Here is a 20,103-nt window from a genome sequence, read left to right as displayed (position 1 = left end):
AACCGCCTCCCCACTCCTATCCTCAATATGGAGAATCCGCTTCAGAAGCTGTTTGGCACGCCACCAAATTACGACAAACTAAGAGTATTTGGGTGCTTATGTTTCCCGTGGCTTCGTCCCTACACCAAACACAAACTTGAAAATCGTTCAACTCCGTGTATATTCTTGGGATACTCTCTCACGCAAAGCGCTTACATCTGTCTTCAGCCCACCTCCGGACGAATATATATCTCTCGTCATGTGAAGTTTGATGAACAGAGCTTCCCGTCGCGATCTCCGTCAATGCCACTAGCAGTCTCCACACCAACAACGTTCTCTATACCTCAACCCTCTGCTGTTGTCTTACGATCTGAAAATCCTCCATTGTCACCTTCACCACCTTTACCACTGCCACCATCACCGCTCGTAACGCCGCCGTCACCGCTGCCAGGATCTCCGGCATCAGACCGTCACCCGCCAATAACAGAGGAAACCGTCAACAATCCGGCTCGTGTTAGTGTCGTCAACGTCGATCTCGAACCAAACCAACCTGTTACCCAACTCAAACAATATCAGCGTAGAAAACCCACTTCAGGCCCAACCTCGAAGGCCCATTCAAACCCATCAACTTCAAATCCAAATCCAATACCTACTACTAATCCAACTCCAACCATCCCCACTCAACCCGTACAACAACCTCTCGCTGCTAATCACCATCCGATGACCACTCGTCAGAAAAATAATATACAGAAACCAAAACCCAAACTCAATCTTTCCGTTGCTCTATCCCGACATATTCCTCCTGAACCAACCACAGTGAACCAGGCTCTGAAGGATCGAAGGTGGCGAGGAGCTATGTCAATAGAGATTGATGCGTTTGCTCAAAATCAAACACTTGATCTTGTTCCTCGTCAGCCTCACTTTAATGTTGTTGGCTGTAAATGGTTGTTTAAGAATAAATTTCTGTCTAACGGTTCTCTTGGCAGGTGTAAGGCGCGATTGGTTGCCAAGGGTTACTCTCAACAACTTGGCCGAGACTACACTCAAACATTTAGTCCAGTGATAAAATCCACAACGATTCGTTTAGTGCTCGATGTTGCAGTCTCCAAATCATGGCCCATCAAGCAGCTAGATGTGAACAACGCCTTCCTTCAAGGTACTCTAGAGGATGAGGTGTATATGGAGCAACCACCTGGCTTTGTGAATTCGGATTTCCCCAATCATGTCTGCCGGCTTCGCAAAGCCATCTATGGATTAAAACAGGCACCCTGGGCATGGTACTCTGAGTTGAGAAATTATTTGGTGAGCATCGGTTTTGTGAACTCTCTTGCAGACACATCCTTGTTTGTTCTACAACATGGCCAGGACTATGTATATCTTCTTGTCTACGTAGACGACATCCTCGTAACGGGTAGCAACGACACGCATATTCAACGGATCCTCAATCTCTTAGCTGAGCGTTTCTCTGTCAAAGACCCTGAAAATCTCAACTATTTTCTTGGACTTGAAGCACATCGCACAAGCAACGGTCTACATCTCTCTCAGCGGAAATATATTGTGGATCTTCTGCACAATATGTCTTCTGCTAATGCAGTCTGCTCTCCCATGGCGTCATCGCCCAAACTCACACTTACTTCTGGTACTGCTCTCTCGGATCCCACTGTTTATCGTAAGCTTGTTGGTAGTCTCCAGTATCTTGCTTTTACAAGGCTTGATATAGCATATGCGGTTAATCGACTCTCTCAATTCATGCATCGCCCCACCGATGTTCACTGGCAAGCGGCCAAGAGAGTCCTTCGATACCTTGCTGGCACACCAACACACGGTATCTTCTTTTCCTCAACCAACCCACTCTCTTTACATGCGTTCTCCGATGCAGACTGGGCAGGGGATTCTCATGATTATGTGTCCACCAATGCCTACATCGTATATCTTGGCCGAAGTCCCATATCTTGGTCAGCTAAGAAACAGAATGGTGTTGCTAGGTCCTCAACTGAGGCTGAGTATAGAGCTGTTGCAAACACAGCTGCCGAGATACGATGGATATGCAGTCTTCTGTCAGAGCTTGGGATCCAAAGAAGTGCTCCTCCGGTGATATACTGTGACAATGTCGGAGCAACATTTCTCTGTGCTAATCCTGAAACATATAGCCATTGACTATCACTTCATAAGAGATCAGGTTCAGAATGGTCTACTACGCGTCGCACATGTCCACACCACTGATCAGCTAGCTGATGCACTTACCAAACCTCTACCAAGACAACGGTTCCTGTTACTACGAGGCAAGATTGGCGTGAATTCAGCCCCTCCATCTTGAGGGGGGATGTTAAGGATACGTCCGTATCAGTCTATTACTCTGTCAAGGATACGTCCGTATCACTCAGTTACTCTGTCAAGGATACGTCCGTATCACTCAGTTACTCCTGCAATATATTGTTCCCTTGTACAGAACTTTACTTATCTAGCTAAACCTAGTCTCCTCTACTCGACTTATGTATATATACTAAGATGTAATCCTTTCTGTAAGACATGCAATACATACAAAGCTTACATGGGAGAGTCTGGAGCCAAAGAAGTTAGATTCTGATGATCTGGTGGGAACTGAGAATTGGGTTTTGGTCACAAGGGTCTTTCTGTAAGTGCAATGTGGTGTGATTACAGAACGTGAAAGAAAAAGAACAAGCAGCCATTTTTTCCTACTCTACTTGGACGTCTCTCGCCACTTTGAAGTGCAAAAAAGATGACAGATAGAGAAACATCACAACACACCACAGTCCACAGAGATAAGATTTTTTTCTATTCCAGATCACAACACACCACAGTCTATACTAAATCAAGAAACAAAACACAATGAGAAATAACCATTATAATCGAGAATTAGAACTCGAATTGCTTTTTTTGATTTCAGATATCAATTTATGCAAATGATACAAGATTGAGACTACAGAACTATTGAGTAGGTAGTTATATGAAGAGTGCATAGTTCTACCTATTCTACAAAGCTTCTTGAAGCCTATGTTTTACAATCAGAATCAAGCCACTAGTTACCTATATCATAAGCTTGAGATGAGATTACGAGCTGAAAGGACAAAACTTTGTCGAACTCTTCAACGTGAAAAGCCGAATCTCTGCTATTATCGTCAAGGGTGTTTCATATCAGCTGTTGAAGAAATTGTTAACTGGGTTTTGTCTCTGATGTGTATGTACCTTAGTGCTAGAGGATATTAGGAGACAAATTTTCTTGAGTTTTGATCTTTGTCAGCGATTTCGAGGAGGGATGAATCTTGGAACTTTTGACCTTCTCTATGACTGCCTTTCTGGTGTTTATGGTCTTCGTTGAGGAAGCTTTATGAGTTTGAACTGTTCCTGAAGTTTGGCTCCTTCGGAATCTTGGTGAAGTCATGCTTGTCAGTGGTACCTGCTCATGATTATAAATAGTGTCATACATCAAAGCTTCAGTACCCAAAATTATGACAAGTTGAGTCTTATAACAAGGTTTTTAGTTTACCTGAAAACAACCAACTTGTGGGTTCTTCTTGTGTTCTTCAGATGCTAAGTGAGTGTTTTGATTTGCCTTGAAGCCACAAAACAGTTGCCCTTTTTCAGCATCCTCTTTCTTGTTCTTTTCTTCTAGCTTCTTGAAGAACTAACAGATACAGACACAGCAGAGGAGAGCTTTGTTAAACTATTGTTCTATATAAGTCCTCTTATCTGAAACAGAAATAAAAAGGGGGTCTTCTATTGTTCTACCTCTTTCCTCCTTTCAGCCCTTTCATCACTTCTGAAGACGAAGGGAGAAGATACAGTGACAGACTTTGCTTTGGTTCTGCTTTGAGTTAAAAGATTTTCACTGCTGCAATGCATTAGATAAAAACATCCCATCTTATCTCAGCATAAATCAAAGAACCAACACAAACACTTTCGATAAATCACCACAAGCCATTGCAGTAAGTAATATAAGATAGTTAATTACTTCAACTACTAACCTATCAGAAGGTTGTCTTTGCACATTGTTGGGTATTTTGCATGAAACTGAACTCCCTACATATATGTTTTTCCTGTATTAAGAAACCATGTTAATCAAAGGGTTGAGTTAGGAAGTAATAATAGCACGCAGCGATGAATGTTATTAAAAATGGTTGGATCAGTAACCTCTTGTTTTCTGATAGCTGGTTGTTGAGAGGAGGACGTTGGGGTAACGTGACAGCAGAGGCCTGCAGTATATGTAATCGTCAGTCCCAGCATCTATACTTAGGAAATACACAATGTAATGAAGAAACTTGGGAAGAAAAATTACACTGGTTGAACATTTTGCAGCTTTAGAACCTTCTTTGGATGTTCGAGGCAATGGTCTTTTGCGGCTTTTTAAAGCTCCCGTTGGTTCGTTTCCACTGTTTTTAGCGTTTGATGAAGTTGTTTCCTGTGTAGTGGAGTTTCTTGCCAATCTTTTTGGGGCTGTTATGGTCGTCGGACGAGCAGAAGAAGCAAAGTTGAGTGACATATGAACTGCATTTGGACCTGATCTCTTCTTCTTCTCTGCTTTCCCTGCACTCTTAGCAATAGTACTGCTTTTAGAACCGTTCTGGACAATTGTTTTCTCGGTATTACCAGAAGTAACACAGCTGATTGAAATGTGAACGGGTTCAGGAGGGGATCTGCTTTTCTTGGATACACTAATTGACGTTTTACTACCCGAGGATGACTCTTTTCTAGTGTTCTTAACTGAATGATCCAGTCCTATAACAACGAAAGGATCCAGTTTTGAACTCGTAATGCAGACCTTTGATCCGGAAGAACTAGAACGCCTTTCTTTGCTCAACAAAGTAGAATCCTCCTGAAAATCCAATAGACGCTTAGAGAGATACAAAACATGAAGTTGCAATGTGATAAAAAAATTGAATTTTGATGCATTACCTCATCAAGAGCACTGTCTTCAGGAACAATCACTGACTTCAAGTTCTCCACTTCACCAGTTTGAACATCATCAATTACAGGAACTAATGGAACAGAAACAACCTCAGTTTTAGACATCTCTCCATGCCTAACTTCATCCATGCCCATACCATTACTCACCACTACTTCTGAATCAACAAGAATATCCTTTACTTCTTGGATCTTATTCGTCTGTGTTACTCTCCCAGCAGCTCGGTTCTTGAAATGAGCTTCAAAGAAAGCTTTCTTCTGAGCCACAGAACCAGGTTTAGTAAACCTCTCAACCTCTTCCAAGTAACGGTTCTGAGTAAAGGCAGACCACTTCTCCCACGATAGAGTCTCATTCGCAAATCTACCAAACGATACTGATTCCGTAAGCACACGACCAGGAGGAACCACCTGCGAAACCAAAAAAAACAAAACAAATCTCAAATCCTCTTCCCAGAATACTTCAGATCCATCAATCAACACTCTACACTAGCAAAATCAACCCTAAATCCAAGATTGGATCTTTTCACTGGCAAAATCATTAATCAATGTCTAGAACTAGAATCAAACCCTCAATCCAAGATTGTATCTTTTCTAATAAATTCCAAATCTTGAATCGAGTACGGAAAAATCAAAACTTAATTTAAGAAACTGACCTGGTTGGTTTCATGAGATGAGAACTCTGCAGGTTGCGAGAAAGATCTCACAAGACAGATTGATTCTCCCATTTTTGTTATCTCGAGATCCAAAAAAAACCCTAATTTTATGCCCAAATCTGAGAAACTTTAAACTAAAATCTTTACTAGCTTCTCTCGTCGGCTGCTGCAAATCTCAAAAAGTAGGTTCGAACTCAATGCTTATGGATTTAAACTTTCCCCCAACGGCCATTTTCATTTTTTATTACGTCATATATAGGAATCTTTCTCATCTTTTTATCTAATAGTGGAATTATATTATTTTTCTTTTGTCAACAATGGAATTATATAATAATAACATTATATTTTATCTTTTTCTGTGGATTTGGGAATTTATTTTTCCCATTTTTAAAAAATATTAGCTAATAATAAATACTAATATTGCCTTTTAATATTAATTATGAGAGTGTACTCCAAGTTAAAATTTTATTTTTAGTGGTAAATTATCAAATTATAGAAAGTTATAAAATAATAGTTAAAGGACCTGCTAAATTATTCAGTGTTTCTTGGAATTCTTGTATTTTATTTCCTCTTTCAAAACAAAAAAATATTAGTCAGTAATAATCACTAATATTTGCCTTTTTAGTATTAAGTTATAAAGAGTGTGCTACAAAATTTTATTTTTGGTGCTAAATTAATCAATTATAGAAAATACTAAAATTTTTGAAATTGTCTTTATGAAAATATATGACCAGATCTCTTGTTCATGTATATAATTTCTAACAGAATATAATGACTTCTGAAAATAGTATTATATCATAAAAAGTAACCACAGTGATTTTTTTACAAGTGAGATATTTATTTATTTATTTTATTTTTATAATTTTTTCATCTCGTGGACGATTTTATTATTACATCACCTTTTTTTTGCCCGTTACTTGAGTTTCAACCTTTTCTTCAGTGGCTCCCCAACGGCTAGTCAAAATTGAACCAATTTCAACAAACATATATCCGGTTTAGCTTACTAAACCGGATTTATAATCAGAGAACATGGAGAAAAGGTTGGATCACACTAGGATTCAGAGAAACGAATTGGAGCAATTCACTATCTTGTTCAAAAAGCTTCATCTCTTGTTCATTCAGATTCACCCAAGCTTCAATCCCACCAGCTTCTTTCGTATCAAGAAGCGTCACGATGTTCTTCTGTCTTACCGAAGGTATCCCAACCCAAACCGGTTTTCCCCAACCGAAATCGGTTTCGTACAAACCGAATCGACAAGCACTCGAGAAGATGTAGAAATCGAAATCTCCACTTGCAATCATATCTCCTGCTTCTCTCTGGTAGCTACAGATGATCTCTGTTGCATTTGGGTTTCCTACAAGCTTCGGTACATGGTTATCTCGAAACCTCTGTTTTGCTTTTCGTAATTCCGAGACCAAAGTTTGAAGCTTTGTCTGGTTTACTCCTTCCTCTGCTTTTGCTGCAAAGTAGCTCACGAGGTTCCCAACTGAGTTCTCTGTAAATGGTGGCGAGACGCGAGAGCGTAGACTAGCGGAGTTTGCCAGAATCGACGGTTTCGATGTTCCTGAAACTGTTCTTGTAGCTTTCATTGCAGTTTTCCATATAAGAGCTGAAACAGCTTCGACTCTTGTTGGTTGTTTCACTTCAAAGCTTGAAGCTTTCGCTTGCAAAGATTGAATACTCGAAGAATCGTATACGAATCTCTTCGAAAGAGTCTGATTCATCATGATCTCTGGCTCAATCACTGGTGCAGGGGAAGTCTCAGAGAAGTTTCCAGGTGGGAAGATCTTAACCGTGTCGAATACTGGAGATCCAACGGTTTTGATCGACCCTCGGGACGAGATTGCAGCCCAAGTCTTCATGAATAAACCGATAGAAGTCGCGTCAGCGAACTTATGTGAGATACAAACTCCTATAGCCATGCTTCCACATTCAAAGAAACTCGCTTGAGCAAGAAGCAGTTTGGTTCTTGTCTCTATGGAATCAACTGATGTTGGAATCAGCTGTTGCAAGCTGTCTGATGAAGGCTCTTGCAGGAGACTCGAAAGCGGTGAACTGACTTCTGCTTCGAGGAAATCAGCGCCAGAGTCGTTACAATCGATGCTTACGTTGCCTTTGAGCCGTCCAGCAAGAGGGTAGAAATGAGTTAAAGTCTCAGATAACGACTTCTTGAGCTTCTGTAATTGCTCAGTTGGTTTGATTCTGTTGTTGTTACCTGAATAGAAGAAAACCATTGGACCGAAGATCGTTGGACCGAGCTGTTCTAGAATAGAGAGTTTAAACTTCTTTGAGTGGTTTGGAGTTAGAGAAGATGGTTTGATGATATCTCGGGAGACTACATCGACTACCATTGAGGAGTTCTGGTGAAACCTCCTGGAGATAAACCGACCAAAAGTCATCGCAGAAAGGTTTTCTTATGTTTCTTTGTAACAGAACAACAACAGAGCATATAACAGAGAAAATCCAAAGATTCTTGCAGGAAAAAGCCAATAGATCCTCTATACACTAAAGTACAAAACTTTTGTTCCCTAATGCGATCAATTTTAATATTGGAGCGATCAGTTTTGACATATAAACTAAAGTGACTTCAGACAATAGAAAATTCGTTTTTTTTCATAACAAGATGTTTACATGACCGAAGTATACAGATAAATCAAGAACTGAAAGAGGACAACAACATTTGACTAAAATCTCACACTGTTTAACTGAATTAAACTAGTCTTGAAGACGAAACCAGAGAGACTTGAAGCAAGCAAAAGCAAAGTAAATGTATATACCTTTCAGGTGTAAAGAAAACAAAACAAAACAATAAACCGACTGTTGTGTTTGCATCGCTTAAAAGTGCAGAAAAAACTCTTACTTCGCCATTGATGCAACAATCTCCTCTAGCTGTCTCCAGGTTTCTCCATTCTTCTTCTTAGTATCTTCTGCTTTTTGCTGATCTTCTTGGAACTTGCACAAACATTCTTCGAATAAGTCTGGATTTGTATCGGACAAAACCTTGAGAACATTCTCGGTCAAGTTCTTCACAGCCTGATTCCAATGGCTGCTACCGTTTTTCTCCAAAGCAGGAAACACTATAGGTAAAATTATTCTGCTGTTTTGTCTCACCAAATTAGTGACATGATCGTTATTCCATAAGTATAAAGCCCGTTCCGCTACCTAACCACACAAGCAGTTGATTTCTCATGAACAATTCAAAAGAATCTAACAAACAAATCAGTAATGTGTACCTAATAAACTTTTAACTTTACCTGAAAGTGAGAACTGCTTAAACACTGAGCAATTTGGCGAGAGAGCGGAATCATACACCGTTCAAACTCTGTTAATTGAGTTGCTTCTAATATCTCCTCCAATTCATTCAAGAACATGATTTCTTTAGAGCTATTAGTAACAGGCCAGTACTTCAACATCCCTCTAATGACTGTATCCGCGAGCTTACAATCTTTCTCAACAAACTGTATAACGCAGTAAGAAAGCTGTTGATGGTAATTTGGTAAGCATTTCAGTTTGTGTAGAGGAATCAAGACACGAGTTAGGAAGAGCTTGTGTTCTTCCTTGAGCGGTAAAGCAAATCCATTGATGATGGATCCTAACACTTCAAGAAACTCGGCGATTCCTGAGTGCTTCCCAGTCTCGAATATAAAATCATACAAGATGTTGTTCATAGTTTTCCTGATGAACGGTCGATGAACCATAAACCTCCCGTAGATCCGGTGAAGTATAGTTTTCAGATACTCTCTCTCCCTAGGATCTTCAGAATCAAACAAATCCAATAGCTTGAGAACGAAGGTATGATCTATGTATTTCTTGGATATCTTGGGGTCTGTGTTGGGAGATGCAACGATTCTTAGAAGGAACTCATAAACAATCTGCAAGTGAGGCCAAGAAGGATTCAGAGATCCTTCTTCTTCTTCCAAATCCAATGCTTCTGGAGTTTTGTTCTTCCACTGCCGATGAGGATTACTAAAGAGATTCGCCGAAATCATCTTTGTACCTTCTTGAATAACTGATTCAGTAAACTTGCCATTCCCTGAAGAGATAACATAATCCACAACTTCAAGAAGTGTTTGCCTTTTGATCTCTTTCTCCTTGAGGTTCTGTTGAGGCTCCACGGCGAAATCAAACACTACACAGCAAAGTCTAAGCTTCTTAAGAAACAGTTCTTGCTTCTCAGAGATTGAAACATCTCTCAACCTTGGCAACACATCAAAAGAAACACAATCAGTGTTATCTCCATTTGATGATGATCTCTGACTCAAAGCTTCATCACCTCCTCCTTGATTATCAGCAGTTTGGGATTCACCATTATCCCAAAACTTAGCAGAAGGTTTCTTTGGAAGCTTCCCAAGTATCTGCTTAAACATCTTTCGATCTATTTAGTCAACTTCTTCCTCAGATCGGATTCTTTAGCTCTCTCCAAAAGCCAAAAAAAAAAATTAGATCTCAGAAACTCAAAATCCGAATTGAAGAAAGATACTGAACTACTCCTAAGATCATCTCACCACGCATAAGAACAACTCTTGTGAACATAATAATCTTGAGCTTATTACTAGATCTCAGAGATTATGAATCATCCATCCAGACAAAGTAAAAAAGACGAAAAGCAGACAAAACCATGACCCAGAAGCAAATAAAGGTTGTAACTTTATATCATGAATCGTCGTTTCTGGACCCAGAAAGCAAAGATCTAGACTTGATGAATCATAGAAAGAAAAAAAAGAAAAAAAGCAAACTTGGGTTTGACCCCAAGTAATCTAAACAATCGAACTACAACGACAGAACAAGAAGAAGAAGAAGAAAGAGTTTAGCTTTTCATAGCTATTGCTTCGTTGGCATATAGATTAGAGAGAAGAGAGAGAATGGATAAAGATTAGACTGAGTAGAAGAGAGAGAAAGAGAGGATGGTGACTGAGAGAAGACCCTAAGACCAGAGAAATTTTTTCACTAACCGCACAAACAAGGAAAGGAACAACGTCTCGACAGTGCTTTTTAGTAAGTCATAACTCATAACCAAAATGGCAAAAATGTATCAACAACATTAAAGATTCAAATTCTTTAGTTGTGGAGTTCGTAACCAAATCCACAAACCCCCCAAAATTTGGTCTTTAAAAGCAATTTTAGTATTAGATAATTAACCAAATGTTCCTTTTGTTTTATAAAGTTACGAATTTCTTTTAATCTGATTTTGAAAGAAACTATACAACTGAAAAATCGAAAATAGAAGAAAAATTTAATACAATACAACCAACAAACTGATTCTTTAGCGTGGCAAGTGGCAACCCCTTAAGCTGCAATTTTTTTGCAGGTATCAAAGCAGAAGATGGAATGAATCAGACAAAGGTCTCAACAAAGTGGAACAATGGATCATACAATGTAGCAAAAAGAACAGAAAGAAAAACCATTAACAAGCAGGAGGAAGATTTTAGAGGAAACAAGAAATAAAAATAATGGAAATCAAAACGGGAACAAATCTTACATCTTGAGTTTCCTTTTCCTTCAAAGGAAGAGACCAAATATGAAACTTTTCTCTTCTGAAGTATGTATCCGAAGAACATGCCAATTCCAATAGAAGATACAGAAGATATATCTCTCTCTTTCTTCTCTACAGCTCTAACTTTATGAAGCTTTTTGTACCCCAAGTTCTTCCAAACGTTTCCAAGTGGCTTCCCGTTTTGCTTTGGTTTCGGCTGCTTTTGATTCATCTTCCTTGAACTTAGCAAGGCATTCTTTGAACAACTCAGGGTCCTGGTCATGAAATATCTTTCGCACGTTTAGTGTCAAGCTATGAACAGCTTGGTTCCAATGTTTCTGCGCGTTTCTCTCCAAGGCAGGGAATATAATTGGAAGAATAACTTTACGGTTCTGCATTATCAAATTCTCAATGTGATTGTTGTTCCATAAGAATAAAGCTCTCTCTGCAACCTGCAAATATCAGACAGATGTATGTAATACACTGAAACAAAGATTGAAACTTTAGTCACAATGCACTAGATCCTGAACCAACTAGACTTATATGACATGAACAACCTTTTTTCCGTGGGACATGTGCAGTCACTGTTTAGCCACAACAGATGCCTTTAAACTCGAAATACTTTTTACCATTTTTGTAACTTTTGACTTAAAACAATAGGCTAAAAATTCAATTTTAGCTCAGAAACTGCTTAAGTATTATCACCCAGAGCTGAATACAACCGTCCTATACATTTATACTTTCAATACTGCAAACCCAACTCTTCCATTTAATATATTGATACAACAGTATTATAAGCTATAACGATTTCCAGTAAGCTGGTAACAATATACACAGGCCAAAGACTGTTACAGTTAAAGTATGTCAAAACGATATGACCTAGCGAATGTCAAACCAAAGCACTAACAGCAACAGAGCCTTTTGTAGGAAATGTCAAAGTAAATGGGACATTCACGAGTTTAGAAACAACTGTATAAGGCTCTATAATTTCAGAAAGATTGGAGAATGATAGGTACCTGAAAATGCAGACTGTTCAAACATCGAGCTATTTGGCGAAACAGTGGTACCATGCACCGTTGGAATTCTGGTGGCTGAGTTGCTTCGAGTACTTCCTCCAACTCATTCAAAAACATGACTTCTTTAGAACTATTTGTCACAGGCCAGTATTTCAACAATCCTCTTATAACCGTATCAGCAAGTTTGCAATCCTTTTCCACAAACTGTGTGATACAATAAGACAGTTGCTGATGATACATTTGCAAGCATTTCGGTTTGTGGAGAGGTATCAAAACTCGAACAAGAAACACTTTGTGCTCTTCTTTCAAGGGAAGAGCAAATCCGTTGATGATACTTCCCAAGATTTCAAGAAACTCAGCAATCCCATTATGTTTCTCTGTCTCAAAAACAAACCTATAGAAGATGTTGTTTATGGATTTCCTGATGAAAGGCCGGTGTACCATAAATTTACCATAGATACGATGGAGAATGGTTTTCAAACAATCTCTTTCTCTAGGATCCTCGGAATCAAATAAATCTAGTAACCGCAAGACAAAAGATTGGTCTATATATCTCTTAGCCAACTTGGTGTCAGTTTCAGGCGAAGCAACAAACCTCAAGAAAAGCTCATACACAAGCTGCAAGTGAGGCCAGGCAAGATCCATGGAAGGTTCTTCCTCCTCTAGATCTAAGGCATCAATAACTTTATTTTCCCGTGGTTGAGGATTCAGCGTTCTAAAAATGTTAGCAGAGACCATTCGAACGACTTCTTGGATACCAACTTCACTAAACTTTCCATTAGGAGCATTCACGTAGTCCACAAGCTCCAGCAATGTCTGCCTCTTAATCTCTTTTTCCTTGATGTTCTTTGTAGGATCCGTGAAATCAAACACTACACGGCACAAATTTAACTTTTTTATGAACAGGTTCTGCTTTTCCGTGTTTGGAACGTCTTTAAAACTCGGCAATGCTTCATAAGGAGTGAAAACTCCATTACTGTTGCTGTTGTTACTGTTGTTGTTGTTGTTATTCACACTGCTCTTTAGATTCCCATCTTTAAAACCCGAGTCAGAAGAAGTGGATTTGCCACCAGGTGGAGCATTCTTAGCATGTGATTTCCCTGTACCATTATCACTGGTTTTGGAAGTAGAGGCACCTGAAGCATGAGATGAAGAAGAAGAATGGCCATGGCCACCGTGTTCACGTCCACGATGTTCGTGCTTGGAAGACTTTTTAGTAGGAAGCTTACTTAGAATCTGTTTCCACATAATTCAAAACCCAAAAAAACACACCAAATGTGTTCTTTTTTTTCTTTCTCAACACCAGAATTCAGATTTCTCTAACCACATCACCAAACTAAACACCTAGATAGAAGAAGAAGAAACCAAATCCATCAAATTAGAAAAAAAAAAAGCCACAATTTTAGATCAAACCTGACAAAATTAAGAAACAGAATCAAATCACAAACCTGAGATCGAGATTAAAAAATCCCAAAACTTTCCCCTTTTTATATGTATTCCTTAATCACGCCCTTTTGTATACAATCTAACGAAAAAAATTCGAACTTTATATGCGATTCGAGTTCTGAAAAAACAATCCAAAAGAAAAGAACAATCAGAAAACGAATACAAAGACAAAAGCTTTCACATTCCCGAAAGAACCAATTAGATTGATTTTACAGACAAGAGGAGACTATACGACGAAGGGCTTCGATAGCTAAAACAAAATCGCACCAGATGACACAATTAGAGAAAGGTCAACAGGAGAAAAATACCCAGATACGATTTTACAACGATGATGATGATGATGATGATGATGATGATGATGATGATAACAACATTCAAAGTTCTTCAAACCTTCGTTTGTTGTTTGTTGACTTGAGAAAATGTTTTTTTTTTTTTTTTCGTTTTTTCCCCTTTCCTTTTGGAAGTATGAATTTTTATTTTATTTTCTATCAAAGGAGATGAATTTTCTGCTTTCTTTTTTTTTTTTAATTTTTTGTTCTTTTTCTTTTTTTCTTTTTATTATTCTCGTGATCCAGTTTTATAATTCGATGGTTTGATCCAACGGTTTAGATTTCATCGATCAAACTTTTTTATTTTTTTAATATTTATTCATAATACTTGTGTTTTTTTTTATGATTACGAATTTTTGAAGCGGGCACTTACATTACATTTCTATGCACTCACGTACGACGTCGTTTTTGTTTAGCTAGACGGCTAAGTGCCACTAACCAATGAACTCTTCCTAGTTTAAACATGGATGAGGATGTTTGAAACTAAGGGGGGTGTATTCAAACCATGATTTTGGAGAATTTGATGGGATTTAGTAAATTTAGAATTTTGATAGATTTTAGGGAAGTTCATATGATTTTCTGTAAAATTCTTTCAAATCCCACCTAAAACCATGAGATTTGGATTTCTGTATTTTTAACTAAACAAATCCTCTAGAATCCTCCAGAATCCTAAAAATTATTAAAATCCTAATCCACAAAACTGTTTTGAATAACAGTGGATTTTAAAGTAGATTTTTAAATCATCAGTTCAATAACAAGAGATTTTAATAGATTTTAAAGTAGATTTTTAAATCATCAGTTCAATAACAGTGGATTTTAATAGACTTTTTAAAATCCATGATTGAATAACATGGAATTTGTAAATTTCACACAAATCACTTAAAATGTAAATTTGAATACACCCCCTAAGAATCACAATCCCCCATCTGTTCTTTCAAAGATTCATCATCCACGTTGAAATAACGATTAAGCTCTTTCTACCTTTGATTCATGTTCCAACAGGTCTACTTTAATTTGTTGAATCACATCCAACGACACATAATGCTGCAATTTATTCTTTAAGGTTTTATGTTTTCTAAAGTAAATCCAAGCGGCTGGGATAGTGGGATAAAACATACAACTGAAGAAGTGCGACTCTTGTTTAACAACTTAACAAAAGATAGAGAACTCGTCCACTGGACTGAAAAAACCAAAGAAGCAAAAATTGAATGATATGAAATAGTTTGCCAAGTCCCAAAATGCTTTCCATTACATAGTCCTAGAGAGTAGAGATAAAAAAGAAAGAAAACCAGAAAACCAAATTGAAATCATTCATTCCAATGATCTACTTGCGACTGTTTTATCTCTAGCATTGCAGTAACGTGAGCCACTACTGAAGCTGTATCCATCACCTCATCAACTTCAACTTGGGGAGGACAAGGCACCGATTCCATCCACCGTGGGAGCACCAATTGTAAATGCCTGCCAGAAACTTTAAAGTCGCATATCTCATCCATACACTCCTCACATACAGACTGGTTCAAGACACAATCTTGATGATCACCATCTCCGAGGATTACCTTCTTCTGTGTGCCCAAGTTACATGACACCACATGACGATTATCCCGACTCCATAGATAGACAGTGTCACTATCAAATGGATGCATCGCCATGGGTACATAATCACCTATAAGTAGCGGGAGGCAGATATTCCACACAAGTTGCCAAGATGAATCATTGTTCAACAACCTCCAAGCCTTGAAAACAGTAGACGAGGAGGATAGAGCTAGTGTTCTGATATACATGATAAACCCTTGTGAAGTAGTCAAAGCACCTTTGAAGTCGTGATCGAAGCCGTGATTGGGATGATCCGGGAGAGGTATAACCCGAAACTGATCCGAGGATGCAGAATAGAAATCATAAGCTACGAGAACTCCAGGCTCACTAAGATGGTTAAAGTAAATAGTACCGTCCAATGTCAAAGAACCATAGTTGGTGATCTGATAAGGGCAATGAATAGTCTTGGAAGTCCAAATCCCAGTCTCGGAGGAATACAGACACACATCCAAAGTACTCGAGACATAGTTATTAGTCGCCTGATCTTTAGCTAACATAACCACTTTGAAGCCCAAAACGAAGCCATCTTTGTCCACCCGAGTAACCAAACCAAACGGAGAAGACCTACCTGGAGCTGGAGCTGGAGCTGGAGGGATTTTGATCCACTTTCGTAAAACTGGATTGCCCACAAAGTAGCAATCAAGACCATACTCTGAAACCAAAACCAATCCATGGGAAGAAGCCTCGGTTACATTAAGAGGCGGTGGGATGAAAAAAGGTAGAGACTTTGAAAGACCCCATGTCTCGCATCCATGGAAATCTATGAGATATTTATCTCCGTACCAAATAAGTGACCACGACGTTGAGGATTTTTTGTGCACTGACACAAAGAGACGGCGGAAATAGACTGATTCGATTGTTGATTTCCATGTTTTGCTTACCGATTTCAATCTAGCGATGATCCTCAATGGTAACCTCGCTATAATCTCCGCCCACATCTCCTCTGTGAGATGTATGGTTCTTCGATTTCGTGCCTCCATTTTTCGAATTTTCAACTTTTCAGGGTTTCAAGTTTCTGGAGAAATGTGAGAAAGACGACGACGACGACTACACTTCAGTGTGACGAAACTCTTCAGACCTAACGGGCCACTTCTCTTTTTCTCAATACCTTATGGGCCTCGTAAGGCCCAATATGAAAACCTTATTGTAAATAAATATGACTATTGTATTTCTTAAACACTTGTACTGTATTTTCTACATATAAACTAGTGAGTAGTGTGAGTGACCTTGACCCAAAATAATCGTTTCTGTTGTATTCTTCAATCAATTGTTTTTTATTTTTAGAATATGTCACAAATAAGAGAAGAATCTTTGAAGTTCATCTTTGTACTATGTTCCAAGTTTATCTTCTTCTACGAAACATTCCTTTGCTAAAAAGGCGACATATGTATACATCAAACTTATACGTGTTGTTGTTGTTGGCAAAAACCGCGGGCTGAATTTTTTTAATGAAATTTTGTAATAATTTATTTTGTTATTATGTTATTATTTATAATGGTTTGTGATTAAAAATTTGTTGCTGATATTATAATTTTTGTATTTTAAACTTTTTGTATTGAAAACCTGTCAATAAAACATTTGTATGTAATGAATAAAATTATTTAGACATTTGTCAGTTAAACGAAATCTTTGTTATAGTTGTGAAGTAAGTAAAAATATATAACTATATGTAAAAAAAAAATCTTATCTGTTAGTTTTTTAAGTACAAATTAGTTTTGATTCTAATAGATTATTTTTTATTTTTCTACAATTTATTTTATTTGATGTGTCCCTAATTTTCGTTTTTTAATTAGAAATATTTATTTAATAAATTATTTAATCTTAATTAAATTTTTCTAATGGTAATTGAATGTAATTATGTACACATTTTAAGGTTAGTTTTATATTTGTACTTCTCAATTAATATAGTAGGATAATAATACTATTTGACAGACATTTCTTTCTCTTAATCTATATAACACGGTTTCAGTCGGGGGAAAAAGAAATTAAACTTGATTCTTACACGATTTGTGGTTTGCATAGATGCCACACTTTAACTAGCCTTCATAGGTTGGTTTATTGGATCATATTTAAGATATCTCTCTATCTACATGATCTTTGTTGTTATATCTATTTAATTTTCTCTTATCATAAATCTACGTAGTTTTAAAAGCTACATAACTAGTTCCATTTTCTATGAATATTCTAAAAACATATCTTCACCTAGATAAATTTTTATTTATAAAGTCTCAACTTTAACAAACAAAAATGACTCAAGCTCATAGCAACATGTAGTAATTAATAAATATAAAAATAACAACAAATATAAAGTCTCAACTTACATTTCTATGCACACACGTACGACGCCGTTTAGCTAGTCGTAACTGTGCCGTTTATAGTTTAGCTAGTGTAACTGTGCCGTTTAAGTTTAAGAATCTATCCCACTTGACGGCTAAGTGCTGACCAAATGATCTTCTTCCTAGTTTAAATATGGATTAGAGAGTATTTGAAACAAACAATCAAAGCTACGAGAGTCTCCTCCACTCTCCTATACCATTCTTCTCTCACAGTTCCCTTCTTCTACAATCCGCCTCTGTTCTTTCCAAGATTCATCATCCGCGTTGAAATAACGATTAAGCTCTTCTAGCTTTTGTTTATTCATGTTACAACAGGTCTTCTTTAATACAGTAAGTGTTTTTTCAATTTGTCGAATCAGATAATGCTGCAAATTTATTCTTCAAGGTTTTATGTTTTCCAAAGTAAAGCTGGGATAAAACATCAACTGAAGTGTGACTCTTGTTTAACAACTTAACAAAAAGATGAGAACACGTCACTGGGCTGGTGATATGATAAGGGCAGTGATATGATAAGGGCAGTGAAGAGTCTTGGAAGTCCAAATCCCAGTCTCGGAGGAATACAGAAACACATCCAAAGTAGTCGAGACACGGTTATTAGTAGCCTGCACATTAGCTAACATAACCACTTTGAAGCCCAAAAGGAAGCCATCATCGTCCACCCGAGTCACCAAACCAAACGCAAAAAAATCACCTGGAGCTGGAGCTGGAGGGATTTTGATCCACTGTTTTAAAACTAGATTGCCCACAAAGTAGCTATCAAGAAGACCAACCCATGGGAAGAAGCCGTGTTCACGCGAAGAGGCCGTGGGATGAAAAAAGGTAGAGACTTTGGGAGACCCCATGTCTCGCATCCATGGAAACCTACGAGGTTGAGGATTTTTGGTGCAGAGACGCAAAGTGACGGCGGAAATAGACTGATTCGATTGTTGATTTCCTTGTTTTGCTTACCGATTTCAATCTAGCGATGATCCTCAATGGTAACCTCGCTATAATCTCCGCCCATATCTCCTCTGTGAGATGAATGGTTCCATTTCGTGTCTCCATTTTCGAATTTGCGATTTTTTTAGGTTTCAAGTTTCTGGAGAAATGTGACAAAGACGACGACTACACTTCACTTCAGTGTGACCAACTCTCACTTCCTTTTTTTTTTTTTTTTTTTTACTTCTCCAGACCCAATGGGCCATTTCTCTTTTTCTCAAGACCTTATGGGCCTCACAAGGCCCAATATGGATTACTTGTATTGTATTTCTACATATTAAAACTACTGAGTATGAGTGACCTTGACCCAAAATAATCGTTTCTGTTGTGTTCTTCAATCAATTCTTTTTATTTTATATCTAGAATATGTCACAAATAAAGAATATGTCCCCTACCAAAAAAAAGAATATGTCACAAATAAGAGAAGAATCTTGGAAGTTCATCTTTGTGCTATGTTCCAAGTTTTATCTTCTTCTACGAAACATTCCTTTGCTAAAAAGGCGACATATGTATACATCAAACTTTACGTGTTGTTGTTGTTGTTGTCGTCAAGATTAATTAACAAATACTAATACTATTTGGCAGACATTTCTTTCTCTTAATCTATATAACACGGTTTTAGCCGGGGAAAAAAGAAATTAAACTTGATTCTTACACGATTTGTGGTTTGCATAGATGCCACACTTTAACTAGCCTTCATAGGTTGGTTTATTGGATCGTATTTAAGATATCTATCTATCTACATGATTTTTGTTGTTATTTATATCTATTTAATTTTCTCTTTATTGTGAATCTACGTAGTTTTAAAAGCTACATAACTAGTTCCATTTTCTATGAATATTATAAAAAACATATCTTCGCCTAGATAAATTTTTATTTATAAAGTCTCAACTTTAACAAACAAAAATGACTCAAACTCATAGCAATACGTAGTAATTAATAAATATAAAAATAACAACCATTGATTTTGTTACATTGTGACCATATCTCATTATTCTTTTTTTTTTTTTGAATAATGATTTTCTATATATAAAATAAAACCAAAATCTGATATTCAGTTTAATTCATATCCAACAGATACCAATTAAAAAAAAAGACAGAGAATCAGTTTAAAATAAACAAAATAAATTGTAATTAATACAAAATCAAAAAATGAAAAATACTACTAAAACTAACCATCTTACTAATAATGGAAATGGGATTTTCACAATAATTGAAGAGTGTTTTTCCTAATTAATACTAAGTATATCAAACATATATATATTCATATTCAAACAATTCTTTTCATTAAAAAAAAATTAAAATTTCAAGATAATGTTACACTTGTGAAAACAAAACTAAAATTCAGAAAATCCAATTTAGTCTTTGCAAAA

At 37.2% G+C, this 20,103-nt stretch overlaps 4 protein-coding genes and 2 pseudogenes across 11 annotated transcripts; all 6 read right to left on the bottom strand.

Moving 5' to 3' along the window:
* Positions 1-2,846: 2,846 nt before the first annotated feature.
* On the bottom strand, positions 2,847-5,781 carry LOC104710389 (uncharacterized). Of its 2 annotated transcripts, none has more exons than XM_010426968.3 (8): positions 5,556-5,781; positions 4,894-5,310; positions 4,277-4,813; positions 4,132-4,193; positions 3,966-4,037; positions 3,730-3,832; positions 3,488-3,625; positions 2,847-3,397 (listed from the first exon to the last, which is right to left on the bottom strand). In XM_010426968.3, exons 1-8 carry the CDS (start codon positions 5,625-5,627, stop codon positions 3,194-3,196), a joined length of 1,605 nt encoding a protein of 534 aa, XP_010425270.1. In that variant the 5' UTR covers positions 5,628-5,781; the 3' UTR covers positions 2,847-3,193. The 2 variants fall into 2 exon arrangements, with proteins under 2 accessions (XP_010425270.1, XP_019085910.1); XM_019230365.2 differs by having other exon boundaries at positions 3,730-3,829; positions 5,556-5,778.
* Positions 5,782-6,327: 546 nt separating this feature from the next.
* Positions 6,328-8,126, bottom strand: LOC104710388 (17,18-epoxy-17-hydroxycur-19-ene N-malonyltransferase-like). 2 transcript variants are annotated; one of them, XM_087464673.1, is made up of 2 exons: positions 7,772-8,007; positions 6,328-7,669 (listed from the first exon to the last, which is right to left on the bottom strand). In XM_087464673.1, exons 1-2 carry the CDS (start codon positions 7,953-7,955, stop codon positions 6,576-6,578), a joined length of 1,278 nt encoding a protein of 425 aa, XP_087320799.1. In that variant the 5' UTR covers positions 7,956-8,007; the 3' UTR covers positions 6,328-6,575. The 2 variants fall into 2 exon arrangements, with proteins under 2 accessions (XP_087320799.1, XP_019085932.1); XM_019230387.2 differs by having other exon boundaries at positions 6,328-8,126.
* Positions 8,127-8,151: 25 nt separating this feature from the next.
* LOC104710387 (serine/threonine protein phosphatase 2A 55 kDa regulatory subunit B' delta isoform) lies at positions 8,152-10,696 on the bottom strand. Of its 3 annotated transcripts, none has more exons than XM_010426966.3 (3): positions 10,062-10,684; positions 8,811-9,963; positions 8,152-8,718 (listed from the first exon to the last, which is right to left on the bottom strand). In XM_010426966.3, exons 2-3 carry the CDS (start codon positions 9,921-9,923, stop codon positions 8,413-8,415), a joined length of 1,419 nt encoding a protein of 472 aa, XP_010425268.2. In that variant the 5' UTR covers positions 9,924-9,963; positions 10,062-10,684; the 3' UTR covers positions 8,152-8,412. The 3 variants fall into 3 exon arrangements, with proteins under 3 accessions (XP_010425268.2, XP_010425267.2, XP_010425266.2); XM_010426965.3 differs by having other exon boundaries at positions 8,811-9,973; positions 10,062-10,635; XM_010426964.3 differs by having other exon boundaries at positions 8,811-10,696.
* Positions 10,697-10,777: 81 nt separating this feature from the next.
* On the bottom strand, positions 10,778-14,026 carry LOC104710386 (serine/threonine protein phosphatase 2A 59 kDa regulatory subunit B' eta isoform). Of its 3 annotated transcripts, none has more exons than XM_087464669.1 (4): positions 13,800-14,026; positions 13,494-13,609; positions 12,046-13,389; positions 10,778-11,481 (listed from the first exon to the last, which is right to left on the bottom strand). In XM_087464669.1, the coding sequence occupies exons 3-4, from the start codon at positions 13,291-13,293 to the stop codon at positions 11,176-11,178; spliced, it is 1,554 nt and encodes a 517-aa protein (XP_087320795.1). In that variant the 5' UTR covers positions 13,294-13,389; positions 13,494-13,609; positions 13,800-14,026; the 3' UTR covers positions 10,778-11,175. The 3 variants fall into 3 exon arrangements, with proteins under 3 accessions (XP_087320795.1, XP_087320796.1, XP_087320797.1); XM_087464670.1 differs by having other exon boundaries at positions 13,709-13,904; XM_087464671.1 differs by having other exon boundaries at positions 13,724-13,859.
* A 915-nt stretch (positions 14,027-14,941) lies between these two features.
* Positions 14,942-16,482, bottom strand: LOC104710385 (F-box protein At3g26010 pseudogene; annotated as a pseudogene). Its single transcript, XR_015565962.1, has one exon. The product of XR_015565962.1 is annotated as an F-box protein At3g26010 pseudogene (transcript).
* Positions 16,483-18,115: 1,633 nt separating this feature from the next.
* Positions 18,116-18,806, bottom strand: LOC147937694 (F-box protein At3g26010 pseudogene; annotated as a pseudogene).
* Positions 18,807-20,103: the final 1,297 nt, after the last annotated feature.

This window comes from Camelina sativa, chromosome 9, assembly GCF_030686135.1.
Source record: "Camelina sativa cultivar CO46 ecotype springtype chromosome 9, ASM3068613v1".
Taxonomy (NCBI): domain Eukaryota; kingdom Viridiplantae; phylum Streptophyta; class Magnoliopsida; order Brassicales; family Brassicaceae; genus Camelina; species Camelina sativa.
The sequence above is the reverse complement of the archived record's forward strand: the minus strand, read 5'-3'. Positions and strand labels throughout refer to the sequence as shown.